The sequence below is a fragment of the Etheostoma cragini genome, chromosome 7, assembly GCF_013103735.1.
Source record: "Etheostoma cragini isolate CJK2018 chromosome 7, CSU_Ecrag_1.0, whole genome shotgun sequence".
Classification (NCBI taxonomy): Eukaryota; Metazoa; Chordata; class Actinopteri; order Perciformes; family Percidae; genus Etheostoma; species Etheostoma cragini.
In genome coordinates, this window is record NC_048413.1 from 7360019 (window position 1) to 7374614 (window position 14596).

The 14596-nt window shown below is 40.6% G+C and overlaps 2 protein-coding genes across 2 annotated transcripts; both read left to right on the top strand.

Annotated features, from left to right (window-relative positions):
* Window positions 1-51: 51 nt before the first annotated feature.
* On the top strand, window positions 52-2528 carry aurkaip1 (aurora kinase A interacting protein 1). Its single transcript, XM_034876264.1, has 4 exons — window positions 52-161; window positions 1294-1390; window positions 1503-1966; window positions 2226-2528. Exons 2-4 carry the CDS (start codon window positions 1345-1347, stop codon window positions 2340-2342), a joined length of 627 nt encoding a protein of 208 aa, XP_034732155.1. The 5' UTR covers window positions 52-161; window positions 1294-1344; the 3' UTR covers window positions 2343-2528.
* A 739-nt stretch (window positions 2529-3267) lies between these two features.
* On the top strand, window positions 3268-13972 carry LOC117947378 (matrix remodeling-associated protein 8-like). Its single transcript, XM_034876255.1, has 10 exons — window positions 3268-3493; window positions 7964-7990; window positions 8103-8411; window positions 8507-8608; window positions 8701-9162; window positions 11665-11823; window positions 12253-12283; window positions 12370-12449; window positions 12539-12592; window positions 12723-13972. The coding sequence occupies exons 1-10, from the start codon at window positions 3466-3468 to the stop codon at window positions 12746-12748; spliced, it is 1278 nt and encodes a 425-aa protein (XP_034732146.1). The 5' UTR covers window positions 3268-3465; the 3' UTR covers window positions 12749-13972.
* The last annotated feature ends 624 nt before the right edge of the window (window positions 13973-14596 follow it).

Genomic DNA, 14596 nt, shown 5'->3' on the forward strand with positions numbered 1-14596 from the left:
TGGTTCTTTTAACTTTCAGAGATTGTAACCTAAATTGCTGCTCCAGCGGAACCCTCGTCTGCTACGAGAAACAGGAAGGGCATTACATTTGTGTTACCCAAGCCGGAAGTCGGTTTCTAGAGTCACATTGAAGACAAAAACCCCGGTCAACGGAAAATAAGGTAACGTAACACCGTCCGTAAAATATAATATAATTGATCCATGTTTTTTATATAGTTGATAGCCGAAACGTCGTTAGCTGTAATCGTTTAGTGATAATGAAGCGATATTCACCTTCAAAGCGGAGCTACATTGCTAGCTAGCTAGCTTTAGCAACATCCCGAAGAGGGCCATAGCGTTAGAAAATAAGTTTAATGTTTAATATTTAATCTAGTGCAATCGCTCAATAACGTCAGTTCCTCTTTGTTATTGTATTTTTTTTTATGTAGTCAAGGACGTTAGTGACCGTCGGTCACTATGTTAACCAATCAATCAACTAATCAATCAATTTGATTTGTCACGTGAAATCGTACGTTGTTGAAAAAAGTAATCGCATTAGCTCCTTGAACTTGGGCATGATTGGTCATGGAATCTGTTTCAGGCAGCGGCCTGGTTCGGATCTTAGTGGCCTGAGGGTAAAAGAAACTCAGCCTCTCGGTGCTGGCTGGTGTACCCGGGACCTTCTACCCCACCTCAACGGGGGGAACCGGCTGTCACCCGGGCGACTGGTTTGGCCCCCAGCCTTAGACCAATGCTAGGTTCAGGGTTCTTTATGGGTTTGGCCCCAGCCTTAGACCAATGCTGGGTTCAGGGTTCTTTATGGGTTTGGCCCAGCCTTAGACCAATGCTAGGTTCAGGGTTCTTTATGGGTTTGGCCCAGCCTTAGACCAATGCTATCTTTAGGGTTCTTTATGGGTCATGTGCACAACCCAAATAAAATCTAAGGCCTCAGGCACATGGACCTCGAACGATACTCATCACATAAAGGAAACCCCACAAGTATGAGCAAAATCTGACTATAATGCTAAAATAGAAAAACAAATAGTACACAAATAAAATAATAACATTTTAATCTCATCCATAGGGTTGGACATGCTGACATGTTTCCTGTAACAGTTATTTTCATTAGTTTAGTTAAGTTACAGTTTATTTTGCATTTGTCTTGGATAATTGATTCCGTATCGCCCGTTGTCCAAATTGTAACGCTAGCCCATCAATTTTCTGTTGATCAATGCATTGATTAATCCACTAATTAATCACGTGTTTGACATCTCTGTGGAAGACCAACACCCAGTACTTTGCTCATGCCCACAGGACCCGTGACCAGTTACCTCTCCTCTGATGACTTTAATCGGATGATTAACAATGTTTACTTCAAAGGTCGTCCCCCTTCTATTACGTAGAGCAACGTGTAAGTATAAACTAATATCAATCTATTCACCCATTTCATTCTTTTCACAATATATTTCCAGTTAAAGTACTGTTACTCAAGATGACATCCTTAATGTTTCCTTAATAACCAGGTGCCATTCAAGCCCATGGACAGATGCTGAATGGATGTGTACAACCGGTTCTTCCTGCTCTCTGCTCTTCGCTACAACAAAAACTGAGGAGCTACTCAACAGCAGCAGACAACAGATCTCCTCCTCGATGGGTACAGCTCGAGCCCGAACTGGACGAGGCTCTTGTGCCGCGTAAATTGTCAGTGAGTCCCCTGGAGAGCTGGCTCTCCCTGCGCTACTTCCTCCCTCCGCTGCTGGAGGCCGCTCAGCCGCAGGAGGACGCAGCGCTGCTGGAGGAAAAGCTGCTGCCTCCCGTCTCTGTCCTTGTTTTGGAGGATGGGGAGGGTTCAGCGACACCTCTTAGTTGTAAGAATGTTTTGGAGATCAGGCGGAGGAAGATGAACCGCCATAAATACAGGAAGCTGCTAAAAAGGACTAAATTCTTGAGGAGGAGAGTGATGGAGGGCAGGGGCAAGAAGAAGCAGGTTAGTTTCCTCATTTTGGAGATTAAATGGGATCCTTTCATACTGACTAGACAGATGTTTTTGGACAAATTGTAATTTTCAGCAAATATCAGTGTGATGTGTGATATTAAAATGAACACTAATAGTAGTATTTAACATTAATTGCGTCACTAAATGTATGTTATTATATGTACTACACAGTCTTGAAAGCTTTTTTAATTGTTGGAAGCCAATTAAGCCTAGTTGTTGTTGTTACGACAGAGTCTTTTGTCCTGTGCAGAAACGATTCGAGGAGGACCTGAAGAGGATTTGGACACGAGCCGGGCTGAAGAAGGCGCCAGAGGGATGGAATGCACCTAAGATTTTCATTAAGCAGCACGGAAACAAACGGGACTGAGAAACTCTGACAGCGGTATTTAAGTTTGTGTCACATCCCTCGCGCTGGACGGCTCTGCACACGTCACACTTTACACAGTGCAGTCACAACAGTGAGCCGACTCTCTGTGCTTTGCAGCTGAACTGAAGCGTGTTTCAGGGAAATCAACTTAGTCAATGTGTGTACAATTATTTTTAATAAAGCGTACATAATTGTGTTTGTGGGTGTGTGTTGGGGGGGGGGGGGGGGGGGGGGGGGGGGGGGGGGGTGTCCAAGCTGCAGTCACAAAACCTTATGTAGTCTAGATCAAAATGAAGCCTGTGTTCCAAAGGTGGGTGTGGTCAGAGAGTAGAGGGGTAGGGAAGCCCCCCCCACCCCAGCCCCACCCTTTACTCTGTCCCGATTTGGGGTTGTTTACTAAGATTTCATGTTTATAGCACAGAAATAAGAACCACAATCCCAGTTGTGTGGCCATATTTGAGTACAATAACACATCTTACAAGACCTCAAGGTAATATAACTTCCTATTGAGTGGTTAAATACAGAATCAGACCTTTCTAAGATCAAAAGGGGAAATGAGAAAGGCTTTTTTATGATCCTCTCTTTATGTGGAAGTTTTCCAAAAGACTGGTTTACCACTTTGACAGCTATAATAGTCACTGATATCTAGGCATGTATAACCAAAGACAAAACGTGTTTTTCAAAAGAAATGTATGTGTAGATAATGTAAACTAACGCATACCATATTCCCAACCCTACTGTAGTTTGGTAGTTGTGGAACCTTAGTATTAGTCTATAATAAGACCTGTCAGTTTAAGATCTTTTTAATTCTGCTGGTGGCTGGGGTTACCCTTTTACTCTCATTTTGAGGTTTGTTCCTATACTGCATAACATCCACAGTATGCCTAGGACCCATTACGACATGTTTTTGCCCAGACTGCTCTGACCAAGTGTTGGGTTTCATGTCTCGGAGGCGGAGCGTGTGAAGGCTCCAGACTGCAGGAGCACAGCAGCACACAGCTGAGCCGTGCTCCGCCAGCCTCCATCAGCCTCCGTCAGCCTCCACACGTCTCGTCTTGTGTCAGTTTGTGCGCGCACCACCTCTCCCAGGCTTTTATATCCGCTGCCAGCCGTGCGAAAAAAGATGCACCTCGTCATGACGCTCCTTCGGAGTAAGTTATTTTCCTTTCTTGCTTTTAAAAGAGAAAAAAATAAATAAATAGAGGAAACTTCCTTTGTTCCATAATTGGATCCAGGTTTAAAGTGCCATATTCAGCTCTCATGTCTGCGCTGCTGGAGTAAATATCTCCTCAATATCCAATATGTCTCTGCAATTCAGCCTAAGCCATAACATATATAGTTTTTAACTGGTAGCTGCGGTTTTATCTTGAAAACAACTTTTTGTGTTTGTATGACCTAGTTTGTAATTGTTCAGCCAATTTATTGTTACCACAACAATACTTTTTGAAACACAGAATCTTGTTCATTTCCTGTGTTGTTTATGTCTTTAATTATGTACGTAACTAAGGCCATTTATTTATTGTTGATCAATCCACATTATCTATCTATCTATCTTCTATCTATCTATCTATCAATCATCTGCAGGCAGTACCTACCTACCTGTCTTAAACTATATTCCTGTGTAGCCTACCTGGTGTTACTACAGATGCAAGATGCCTTTATTTTGAAATGTTCGGAGTTCTGAAAGTGAAGTGCATGGAGCTTCATGGACCTGAAAGTGAAACGGAGCATTGCGTGTTGGCTACAGTATATCCCATAATGCTGCATGGCTTTGCCTACCTTGGCCTCCTGATAGTGTGTGTATGTGGGATTTTCTGTGGCTTCAGCCCAATGTGTTTCTAGTTAACAGCGGTCTGAGCGGAGGAGTCAGCACACTCCGACAACCTGTCATTAAATGTGTCAGTAATGAGTGTTTCACCGCCAAGTGGGCTGCTCTGGGCGCAGGCGTCTTGGAGGAGGAGGGGTTACCACTCCGACCTTGTTTAGGGTGACTTTAGTCTGAATTACCTGCCACCATCAGTAGGGCATGGACAAGATTAGAAGTACTAGTTTTATAAGATTATACACGTACTCATTCAAGGCAGACAATGCCCCTCTCCCAGCAAGGTAGCATGTCTGAGTTCTGGAGCCTCAGTCCCATGGGCCAACTCTTGGCTTTGCTTAGCAGGAAGAAATAAAGTTGCCCACAGATGATTCTCCCAATATATTTGTATTAAGTTTCCTTTACTGCTCAGATATTTGGGCAAGATCAGACAAAACGTTACAAACAAGCAGTGGTGGTAAGTACACTTTAAGTACTTGAGTATTTCAGTTTTCTTCTACTTTCATGCTACTGCATTTATTTGATAACTTTAGATACTTTGCTGCTTGAGATGAATAATAACAAATATAATCAGTGAAGAAATATTGATGTTATTATGGAAAAAGATAAGATTTTATTGAACCCATGAAATTCACAGCTAACCTACAGTATGTAGTAAAAAATGAGTCCCACCTTTACAAACTGCCACAGTAAAGTGATATACACATTAATGCATAAATAATTTCAAAAATCCATAATCTGATATACATTATTCTGAAATAAACTATTCTGCATAATGAGTACTTTTGCCTTTTGTACTTTAAGTATATTTTGACAATATACTTTTGTACTTTTACTTAAGTAAAATATTTAATGCAGATCATTTACTTGTAACTTTCTACACTATATTGCATATTTTTACTTGGTGAAGTTATATACGGTATAGATACATCAAATACATATACTGTACATCTATAGAAAGCAATACATATAAAGTACTTATTCAACAAGTCTAACTCACAAGGAAAATGTATATACATATGTATGATGGCCAACACGATGAATACATTATTGCAATTGTACTAGTTTGCTTATATACAAATTAATATAAGTAAAATACTAGAAACTCTAAAGTACACCTTAGTGAATATACACAGGATAATCAAGAGGTTCTCCGGCTGTCTGAATGTATCTGTGTGTATGTTTAGCTGAGTCTGCAGCAGGACAACTTTATTTGATTTATTCTCAACTTGTGACCTGGCAGTGAGTGAACGTCCCACCCAACCACAACAGCCATGAATCACAGGAATGATGCTGAGTAAACGCGCGCTTTAGGTTGGAGTCTAAATCTTTTTTGTTTTAACTTAAGGATGACAGGGTAAGTGATTGAGCATGTGTGTGATTCCTAGGGTTACACATGACAAGAGTGATTTGGTAGATCATTTGGTAAATGCCCGTCATTAAAGCTTCTTACTCAACAGCACATTGTTAAGTCTTTAGTGTTAAACCAGCCTTGTGTGTCATCAGTCTGTGTGTGTCTGGAAGAGAGAAAATTACAGGGGTTGGGAGAGACACTTTGTTTTACCTTCTGCAGGGAATTTCATAGCCTTCATTAGAAAACCCAAGTTTTCCAGCATGGGGTCTCCTCTCCGATGCCAGTGAATGTGCTGGAATAATTTTGCTCAGCTTCGAGTATTATTATACTATACTGGTGCATATTTACGAAATTACTGCATAAAAGCGCAGTAGCAGGCAGCGATGACGTGTTGTTTGGATGTGGTGAAATGAACTCTCTGTTTAAGTGTCTGTTGTCTGTGCTCACATATACAATGTGTCAACCATGCTGAGCCATGGTAATAACACGTGGACGCAGGAGGCCAATTCTGGTCTTGCAACCTCTATCAAACAGATCTTGTGCAGCTTGCCTTTGGAGTGGAGGAAGTATTCAGAGACTTTTTAACTTGTGTAAAGCAATACTGCAATCTAAAAGTATTCCATTACAAGTCCTGCATTGAAAATGTCACTTAAGTAAAAGTCTAAAAATGTAGGCCACTGATATTATTAAAAGTAAAATTACTCATAATTCAGAAAAAAATAGGCGTGGGTGCTGTTCTTTTATATCATTATACTAATATTACTGAGGCATTCTCATGTTAGCATGTATTTTACAGTTGTAGTTGGTCAAAGTGGAGCTAATTTTACTACTTTATATACATTTGTGTAGATGACTCTATACCAATGCATCACATTTTCTATTTCATGTACATAGCCTATGTTTTGTGGGTAAATCTTAATCTCTAAAATAACTTTCTGTCGAACAAATGTAGAAAAGTAAAATATTACTCTCAGGTTTGTAGAGAAGTAGCAGAAGTGGCATAAAATGAAAATACTTAAGTAAAGTTCAAGCACTTCAAATTGTGTAAAAGTACTTTACATTACATTGTTTTCCACCCCGACTTTAGCATATATAGTGTACACACCACAGTTGCCATTGCTTGGTAACTTGATATGAAGTTTGATAGCAAAAACTTTAATAATTTCCAGATATCCAACTTCTCGGGACTCGCCTCGACTAAAAATCTATTGATGGACTACAAACTGTACAGAACTCAGCTGCCGGCCTTTTAACCAGAACCAACAGCCGGGATTGAATGCATCACACCAGTGGCTCCCAGTATGTTATGGAAAGGATTTTATGATCATATTGAGTACTTTTAAGGTTATTCGTGGCCCTGAGTTCTTGCTTTAATTTGAATTCTTTGCAGTGCAGAAACCTGCGTGTAGTTTGAGATCCTCGGGCGGAGGCCAGGCATAAAGCTAGAGCTGACAGAGTTTACAGTCAGGGCCTCAGGTGCTCTGGAACGACCTGCCCAAGAAAACCATGTTGTCAGCTGAGTCGAAAGCTTCTTTTAAATCTCTTCCTAAAACAAAGCTCTTATCCTGACTTTACTGTTTAAGTTATTTTCTTATTTAAGGCAACATAAATTGTCCTTTTAATTTCTTTTAGTAAACGTTACGGCCATTTTTCCCCACTTTTATCATATAATCTAGTGCAATCTGTTGCTTTTCATTGGCCACCATTTGTTAAGCAATTTTGTAACACGTGTTTTGGAAGTGCTAATAATAATGGTATTTTAAAATCTGTATTATCAGTGAATTGATCAAGATAATATTCTCTCTTTATTTTTTTTATTTTTTTATGTCCTGAGTTTATTAACGAGTTTATTAACACATAACGGCCCACTTCTGATTCACAGTGCCCATTACCAGGATAGTAAAAATAGACAGGTGTTTGGTTTTGACACCACGCAGTTTGACTGAAGTACATGCTGAATAGCAGCCCGGTTCTGCATCCCCTCAGGATCATGGCCTTGCAACAAGCCAGCAGCGGCCAGGATGAATAGAGGCTCTGTACAGTGCTTTGGCTGCTTGTGTGTCTCTGCTGGCCCTTCAGTAAACAGATGACCAAATGGCACTGTGGGAAGAAAATGCATTAGAAATTGCATGTGTGCGGTTGGAAAATGTTCCTATCCCTCCAGTGAGAAAGCACAACAGCAAAATATATATCCAGAGAATATTGACATTGGTAAAAAAACAAAAAAAAAAACAGTACTTTCATTGAACCAACATCGTTTCCAACACTGAAATCTTTCACACGCTGGGTCAGCTCACTAAACTCTCAAGCCACCGAAACATTTTGCAATGTCTTACAAATATTTCTCAAGACTGCATTAGTGCACTGCCTGAATACCTCAGCCAGTAGGAACAAAGTGCTTCGGTAGAATGCAACTCTAATCACTCGTGTTTTGGTTTGTTTCAGTTGTTGCTGTGTTTTTCCTGCCAGGAGGTAAGACATTTTTGTTTCTCCGTGCACAATAGTATAGCTCATGTTTGATGCTTCTCTTTCTGCCATTGCTGCATTAAGTTTCTTAATGCATGTGTTCATTTCCTTGTGACAGCATGGGGTCAGAGCGGCGGCAGCACACTTGGTGTGGCGGTGGAGGCCAAGAACATCACGCTCCCTGCAGGGTCTAAGGCCGTTCTGCCCTGCCAAAGCCCCCGCATAGTGTGGACACAGGACAGACTGAAAGACCGTCAGAGGGTGGTGCACTGGGACTTGGTGCGCAGCAGCCCAGAGAACTCTGTGGAGCGAGTCCTGGACATGTCCGCCGGAGCCCATCAGAGGCTCTACAATGGCTTCAACAAGGGACGAATTTCCATCCCAGACTCTGCTTTCAATGATGGCAACTTCTCTCTCATCATCGACAGTAAGACTTCCCCACAGTTTCCAGTAGCATCATGACCTTTGCTGTCTTCCATTTAGATTTTCATCTTAAGGTTGCTTGGATGCTTATTTTCTCAGATGTGGTCTCGACTGACAAAGGGGTTTACACTTGTAATCTGCACCATCACTATTGCAAGATTCACCAGTCCATTAAAATCCAACTCAACGTCACTAAGTCAGGTGAGGTGTCCTAATCACACAGCCCCAATGCTATTCCATGAGTCATAAGGAATGAACTGATAGTAATGTATTTCACACATATTTTTTTCCAGTTCGAAAAGAGAAACGTTACTGGGATGGAGAGAAGACCGTGTTTGTTGTCTTGTTGGGCACGTCAGTGGTATTACCTTGTGTGAACCGGCGCTCTCTGTGGAGAGAAGGCCTTCAGGAGGACCAGCAGCAGGTTGCTCACTGGGACTTCCAGCCCCCTGGAGTGCGTCCTGATAGGGCTGACCGTCTGGTGGAACTCTATGCTTCCGGAGAGCGCCGGGATTATGGACCACGCTTTGCACAGAGCAAGATGAGCGTGGAGGAGGATGCTTTCACATTAGGGGACTTCTCACTCTCCATTGCTGGCTTGAGGCCTGCTGATAAAGGCCTGTACTCCTGCCACCTGCATCACCACTACTGTGGTCTGTATGAGAGACGCACCTTCCGGCTCACTGTGGGACCTCCACTTCCATCCGCCTCCACTACAGCACCAAGAATTTTAAAGAATGATGTGCCAGAGCCAAGTAAGTTAGTCGAATTAAAAACAACAGAAGACACGTCACTTGAACTTTATTTTTTCCAGACGCTAGTAAGGGTTAGTGTTTTTCCCCATCTGGCTTCTCGGCTGAATTGTGCATAGGGTGACAGCACAGCTCCTGGGCTTTTTGTTATAATAATAGGCATAGTTGGTCAGTTAAATCAGTTCCTCTTCTCCTCTGCCAAGTCTCTCCTCAGACCTCTCTGTTTTTGTGTTTGAGCTGAAAAGGGAGGAGGTAGAAGGAATGTAGAAGCTAGTTGAGTAAGAAAGAAGGAGGGATGGGCAAAAAGAAAAATCTGTCTCTTAGTTGTTCAATGTGATTTCAGCAAAGTGGAGTTTTTTGGAGTCAACTACTTTCAGTTATAGCTTGAGAAGCTGGCTACAGTAAACCAGTAAACAGCTTGAAATTGGCTGCAACGGATGTGGTCTGGTTTTCCTTGCTGACTTGTTTTCTTCATTTTTACAGTTTTTTTTCATTTACAGCTGGAGACCTTTTAACTGTGTTGAGCAGAGTAGGAGGCTCACACAGCCACTCTTTTTGGGAGGGTCTTGTGTTTTTTCCTCTATTTGACCCAATTTTACAAAAGTCCCAACCACGTCTAGACTGGTTACACTGCATCTTGAGTTTTGTCCATTGTTTCACCCTGCCCTGTTTATCTGCTGATGTGTATCAGCCCTTGGTAGAAGTGTGTTTATCAGCGCATACAGGAAGTCTCACACATCTGTTCAACATCTGGGCCAGCTGTGACATAAAAGAACAAAGTAAAGGGAGGGAATGCAGGTATGTGTAGACTAAATGCTCCTCCCCTGTAAAGAAATGACAGCCCATGCATTAGCTCCATATGCATGTTGAAGAAATGCATCTCCCGCCCGGTCCTTTGAGTAAACCTCATCTAGGAATTCACTTCTGTTATAATGAAAGTAAGTTGTTTGTGCTCAAGCAGGCGCCAGGCCACCAGCAATCATCTAAAAATTACAAATGCCACGGCAGCTTTTTCACTTTAGTGCTGTAATTATTTGTGGCACATAGAACATTATTTCTTTGAAGCAGGCGTTATGTGAGCTGTCAGCATTTCAACGGGAATCTCTATCTTTGCAAATAAAGATGCTTTCCTTCAGTTCATTGACTTGCAAATGATGCATATACCACAGGAACAAAAACACAGGGTAACCTCTGTGCTGCATATGTGAAACAGCCGTTTACAGCGCCACACTTGTCAGATCTGTCAAGAAAATGGAAATTGTCTACTACTTGGTTGTGGCTGCAGCTCTGCTTGTGACAGTTGAGCTCTAGAGATAGTGGTCTTGGACATTACTTTGCAGTTTTATGCATATTGAGTGCATTAAACAATGACAGGTGGTAATTGCCAATCAAGTTCCCTCCCACATACAAGGTGGATGGTTCAGTCAGTAAGCTTCTTTTCTTTTCATCATTGGCTGGTTCTGAAAGCACGATCAGAGATGGTATGTTGCATGTTTTCCTCATTAGTCCCTCACTGGTGCCTAGTTTTACTCGTGTCCAACTTAGCTGTTTTATTGAGAGACCATGAAGCAATGCAATACTTAAGACAAATATTCTAGAGGACAATAGTAGATGTCTTCCATAATCACATTTTTATTATGCTGTGATCTGGCTTCTGTAATCAGGCTGCATTTGAAATGAAAGAGAAATTATACTATAGTAAAACCCTTCAACCACGGCTCCGCAAACATGCATCAAAAGGGTTATTCTGCAAAAGTATCTGTGGTTCAATGTACTGTACTGTAGTAATTGTAATGGTCTTGCATCTCCAAGCCCAGTATGTATTTTCTGTGCTTGTTGTTTTGAATAATTATCATCAACTATGTCCAAAGCGTTCATAAACACTCAGAGTCACTGTGAGACTGGGAGCTGCCTGCAGTGATATGTGTCGGGCATGTATTTAAACTGTAGATTTCACTAACGAAGGTGTCCCAGATTTAGTTTCCATGCGTGCAAAAACTAGACTTCTGTGTTTGTGAGAAGATGTGAAAAGGGCCTGAATGGAAAACTAATACAGACATGCAGACCACATAACACAATCTGTTTCTCTTTCCTCACACTTCTCCTCCTCTTTTCTGGTCAGCCTGTGTAATTTTTTTATATTTTTTTTGAGAAGAGAAAAGAAACAGCTGCATGACATCAGGTCTGGAAGTCATTACCAGCGAACAGACATGTAACTCCTGCTCTGCCTCAGTGGCTTCTAGAAACAAATGAAAACAAAGACTCCTCGGGGGGAATACAAATTTGACTTCATGTAGAAATACATTTCAGTTTGATCTGTGTTTATTAACATTACAGTGATCCAATGTAACAGTCTAATATATCACAGTTTGAATATGGCAGTCAATCCTCCCGTTCTCATATGGGGAATAGTTACAACGCTCTCTTAAAAGTTCTGTCAATTTATAAAATAACTGAGTAGTTTATTATGTGAAACGTTTGATTTTATCCATGTTCTGCCTTTAGGAACTGAAGTGGTGGAGGGTCCACGCGTGGTGAATGTCATCCTCCCTGAGCAGCGAGGTTATTTCGTGCAGCATTTGGGCTACTTCCTGGCAACGTTCTTACTGCTGGCGTTAATCGTTGTCGTTGTCATTGTGCTTACTCGGCGACACAAGAATAGAGGTAATGTGTGTGTGTGTATGTGTGTGTGTTTAACTTCTAAACTCTCCCCTTGTTCTTGGCATGTATCGGATAACAAACACTGATTCTGTATTTATTATATATAGGGCTGGGTTAAAATAAGCTATTTAAAATCGATCTTTGTTCTTTGAATGATTAGAGATTGATTAATAAAATCCAGAATTTTTTTTCGGATTTTCAGAATACATTCTATGAGATTCTCTTTTATGTCCAAGCAAAATGTGAAGTTTCCATAACCTAATTGATATTTTGATTCGAGACGTAAATGTAATCGACTCGTGACCTTGTGAATCAGAATCGATCCGGGAAATCGTTGGTGACACCCAGCCCTAATGAAAAGCATCTTCATAGTGAGCACATTTTATGGATACAGCGTGTTTACGATTGTGTGTTAAATCTTTTTTTATTCAGGTCCGGAGTATGACCTGCGTCGATCTGATCGGTAAGGCATTACTGTAGAATAAATGAGGTTACATTTTCTCTTAAATGAATCCAATTGTAAGCAGAGCGATGCTTGTTTCTGTGCAGGGTGACTGTGATCAGTGGGGGTGAAATGTCATTAGACTGCACAGAGCTGAGGCCCTGTAACCAAGACCGTCTCAATTCAGGTCAGCCCCCATCCACACACATGCAGTAAACACACATTTTCTACTCTGACAAAATATTCTCATAACCTGTGTCCACTTAAAATTTACAGACCACAAAAACAACCTACTGAAAGAGAGAGATATGACCAAAGACTGCAATAGGGGTGAGCAGACATTGTGCCGAGTTGCATTTCACTAAATGAACATCCAGCAGTAAGGGATCACCCTTCCAGCCACAGATAGGAAACATTATATTTGAATTGATATGATGTTGGTTTCCCACTCTAATTTCAGACTTTGATGGGAAGCTGTGGAAGTGAGTGATATTTCTGCTTGTGATGCCGCTGGCAGGTCCAGGGCAAACCCCGGAACTATAAAGGACCGTAGAGAGAAGGGAACAAAAGAAGAATCCGAGGAGGGGACGGGAGGAATGCTCCCTCTGCTGTAACTCTAACACACTAAGCTTTTATGCTTAAAAAAAGTTTTTACATGTCACTTTTTATATAACTTGCATTTTCACCAGCTGTTGTAACAATATGGTTAAACATCTATTTGTTCCTTACTCTTTGCATTCATTAGTTGGTTTATGTTGAATAATTTTGTTTTATCATCCTTTAAAAGAAAATGAAATTACAAAAATGCATGTTCATTTAAGTATGTTTTATGTGTACTTTGCATGCTTACAGAGCTGCAAGCGCTTACAGCTTTTCCAATCCTAAGATTTAATAATTCTCTTTTTTTGCACCATACCATACCATTTTACCATACTGTAATTTGTAAAGGTGTTTCATCATGTTTCAAAGGTAAAGTTACTGTAGGTAGATGGTTTCAGACAGTGTTTGGAAAAAAGTGCCACACATAGCTATATATAATAGGACATTTTGAACGGACTATGTTGCTTTCTTTGTTTCCTTTCTTTTTTTATTATTTTAATTTCATTTACAAAACTCTGGGCAGTGGGTTTGATTTAATTTAGAAATTCAGACTGTCAGACTTAAATTCTTCTCCAAATAATATTTTTCCCCAAATGGATATATTTGTTCATTGATAACTTATCAAGTGAAAGATGGTGACATTGTAGGACCATGGACTAAAGGCTCAGTCCAAAGCAACTCAGGTTAAAAAAAAAAATCTTAATGTATAAAGTATCCTGGTTTGCAAAACACTGAATTTTCCTTGTTAATCTGCTGGTCAATGCTACAGGTACAAATCTGTTCTAAAACATGCGTCTCTATGAGGTTTACTGCAGGAAAAAGGGTGCCTACTATCTCATTAATGCTAAATCACAAACTGTAACCATTCTTTTAACCCATTTTGGTCTTTGAGGTACCTTGATTATTCATGAACCTTCTCCAGCTTGTTCGGTGTTGGGCGTTCTTCTCTGCTTCCTACCAGGATCAATTTATTTCAGTAAAATCTGCATCCAGAGACCTTTTCCCGAAAGTTGTAATCATAACCTCTTTTTTTTCTTTTCTGCTCTTGCTCGCACTCTGTTTGTCTCTTCTAAGAAAAGATGTGTTCTATTAAAGATTCCCAGTAGTGGCCACAGACTCAGCCCTGTTTGTGCTGCCTGTTATACTGCCTGATCCACAGACATTAACCCACACATTTGGTATTTGGATGAATGGGAAACTGAGACACGAACATATTATTCATCAGTAGCCTATGACTGGCAGTGTGAGAGAAGGACTATTTGAGGTAAGTAAAATAGCTTTTATTATTATTATTATTTGTATGTAATTGTAGATGCATTAACATTGTGTTCTTTGTGTAATAAGTGTGTAGTTTATGTGCCATTGGAACCAGTTGTGCAGTACAACACTTAACCACCTATATCCACTCATGGGGTGATAATGAATGCAGGATGTCTACTTATTATTACAGTAATTTGCAATGACTGTTATGGACATCTAATATTTAACTTTAGGAAATGTAATTAGCCTATACAATCATTAGAGCAGTTTCTGCATTTACCCCCCCCCCCCCCCCCCCCCCCCCCCTATCACATTTTAAATGGAAATAGTTTTGCTTATTGCATAGTTTCTATTCCTTGGGTTATCACCACTACTCATATCCAAAATAGTTCACAAAATACTTTAAACTACATATTTGTATATATACAGTTTATACAGTATATATGAGAGAGAGAGAGAGGGTGAGGCTATATT

What these genes read in the sequence shown, in the direction of transcription:
- aurkaip1 (XM_034876264.1), top strand. Translation starts at nt 1,345, where the DNA reads ATGTTTACTTCAAAGGTCGTCCCCCTTCTATTACGTAGAGCAACGT. An exon ending in TCTATTACGTAGAGCAACGT is followed by an intron (nt 1,391 to 1,502) that starts GTAAGTATAAAC and finishes CTTAATAACCAG; the next exon opens with GTGCCATTCAAGCCCATGGA. An exon ending in GCAGGGGCAAGAAGAAGCAG is followed by an intron (nt 1,967 to 2,225) that starts GTTAGTTTCCTC and finishes TGTCCTGTGCAG; the next exon opens with AAACGATTCGAGGAGGACCT.
- LOC117947378 (XM_034876255.1), top strand. Translation starts at nt 3,466, where the DNA reads ATGCACCTCGTCATGACGCTCCTTCGGA. An exon ending in GAATGATGTGCCAGAGCCAA is followed by an intron (nt 9,163 to 11,664) that starts GTAAGTTAGTCG and finishes TTCTGCCTTTAG; the next exon opens with GAACTGAAGTGGTGGAGGGT. An exon ending in GACCTGCGTCGATCTGATCG is followed by an intron (nt 12,284 to 12,369) that starts GTAAGGCATTAC and finishes GTTTCTGTGCAG; the next exon opens with GGTGACTGTGATCAGTGGGG.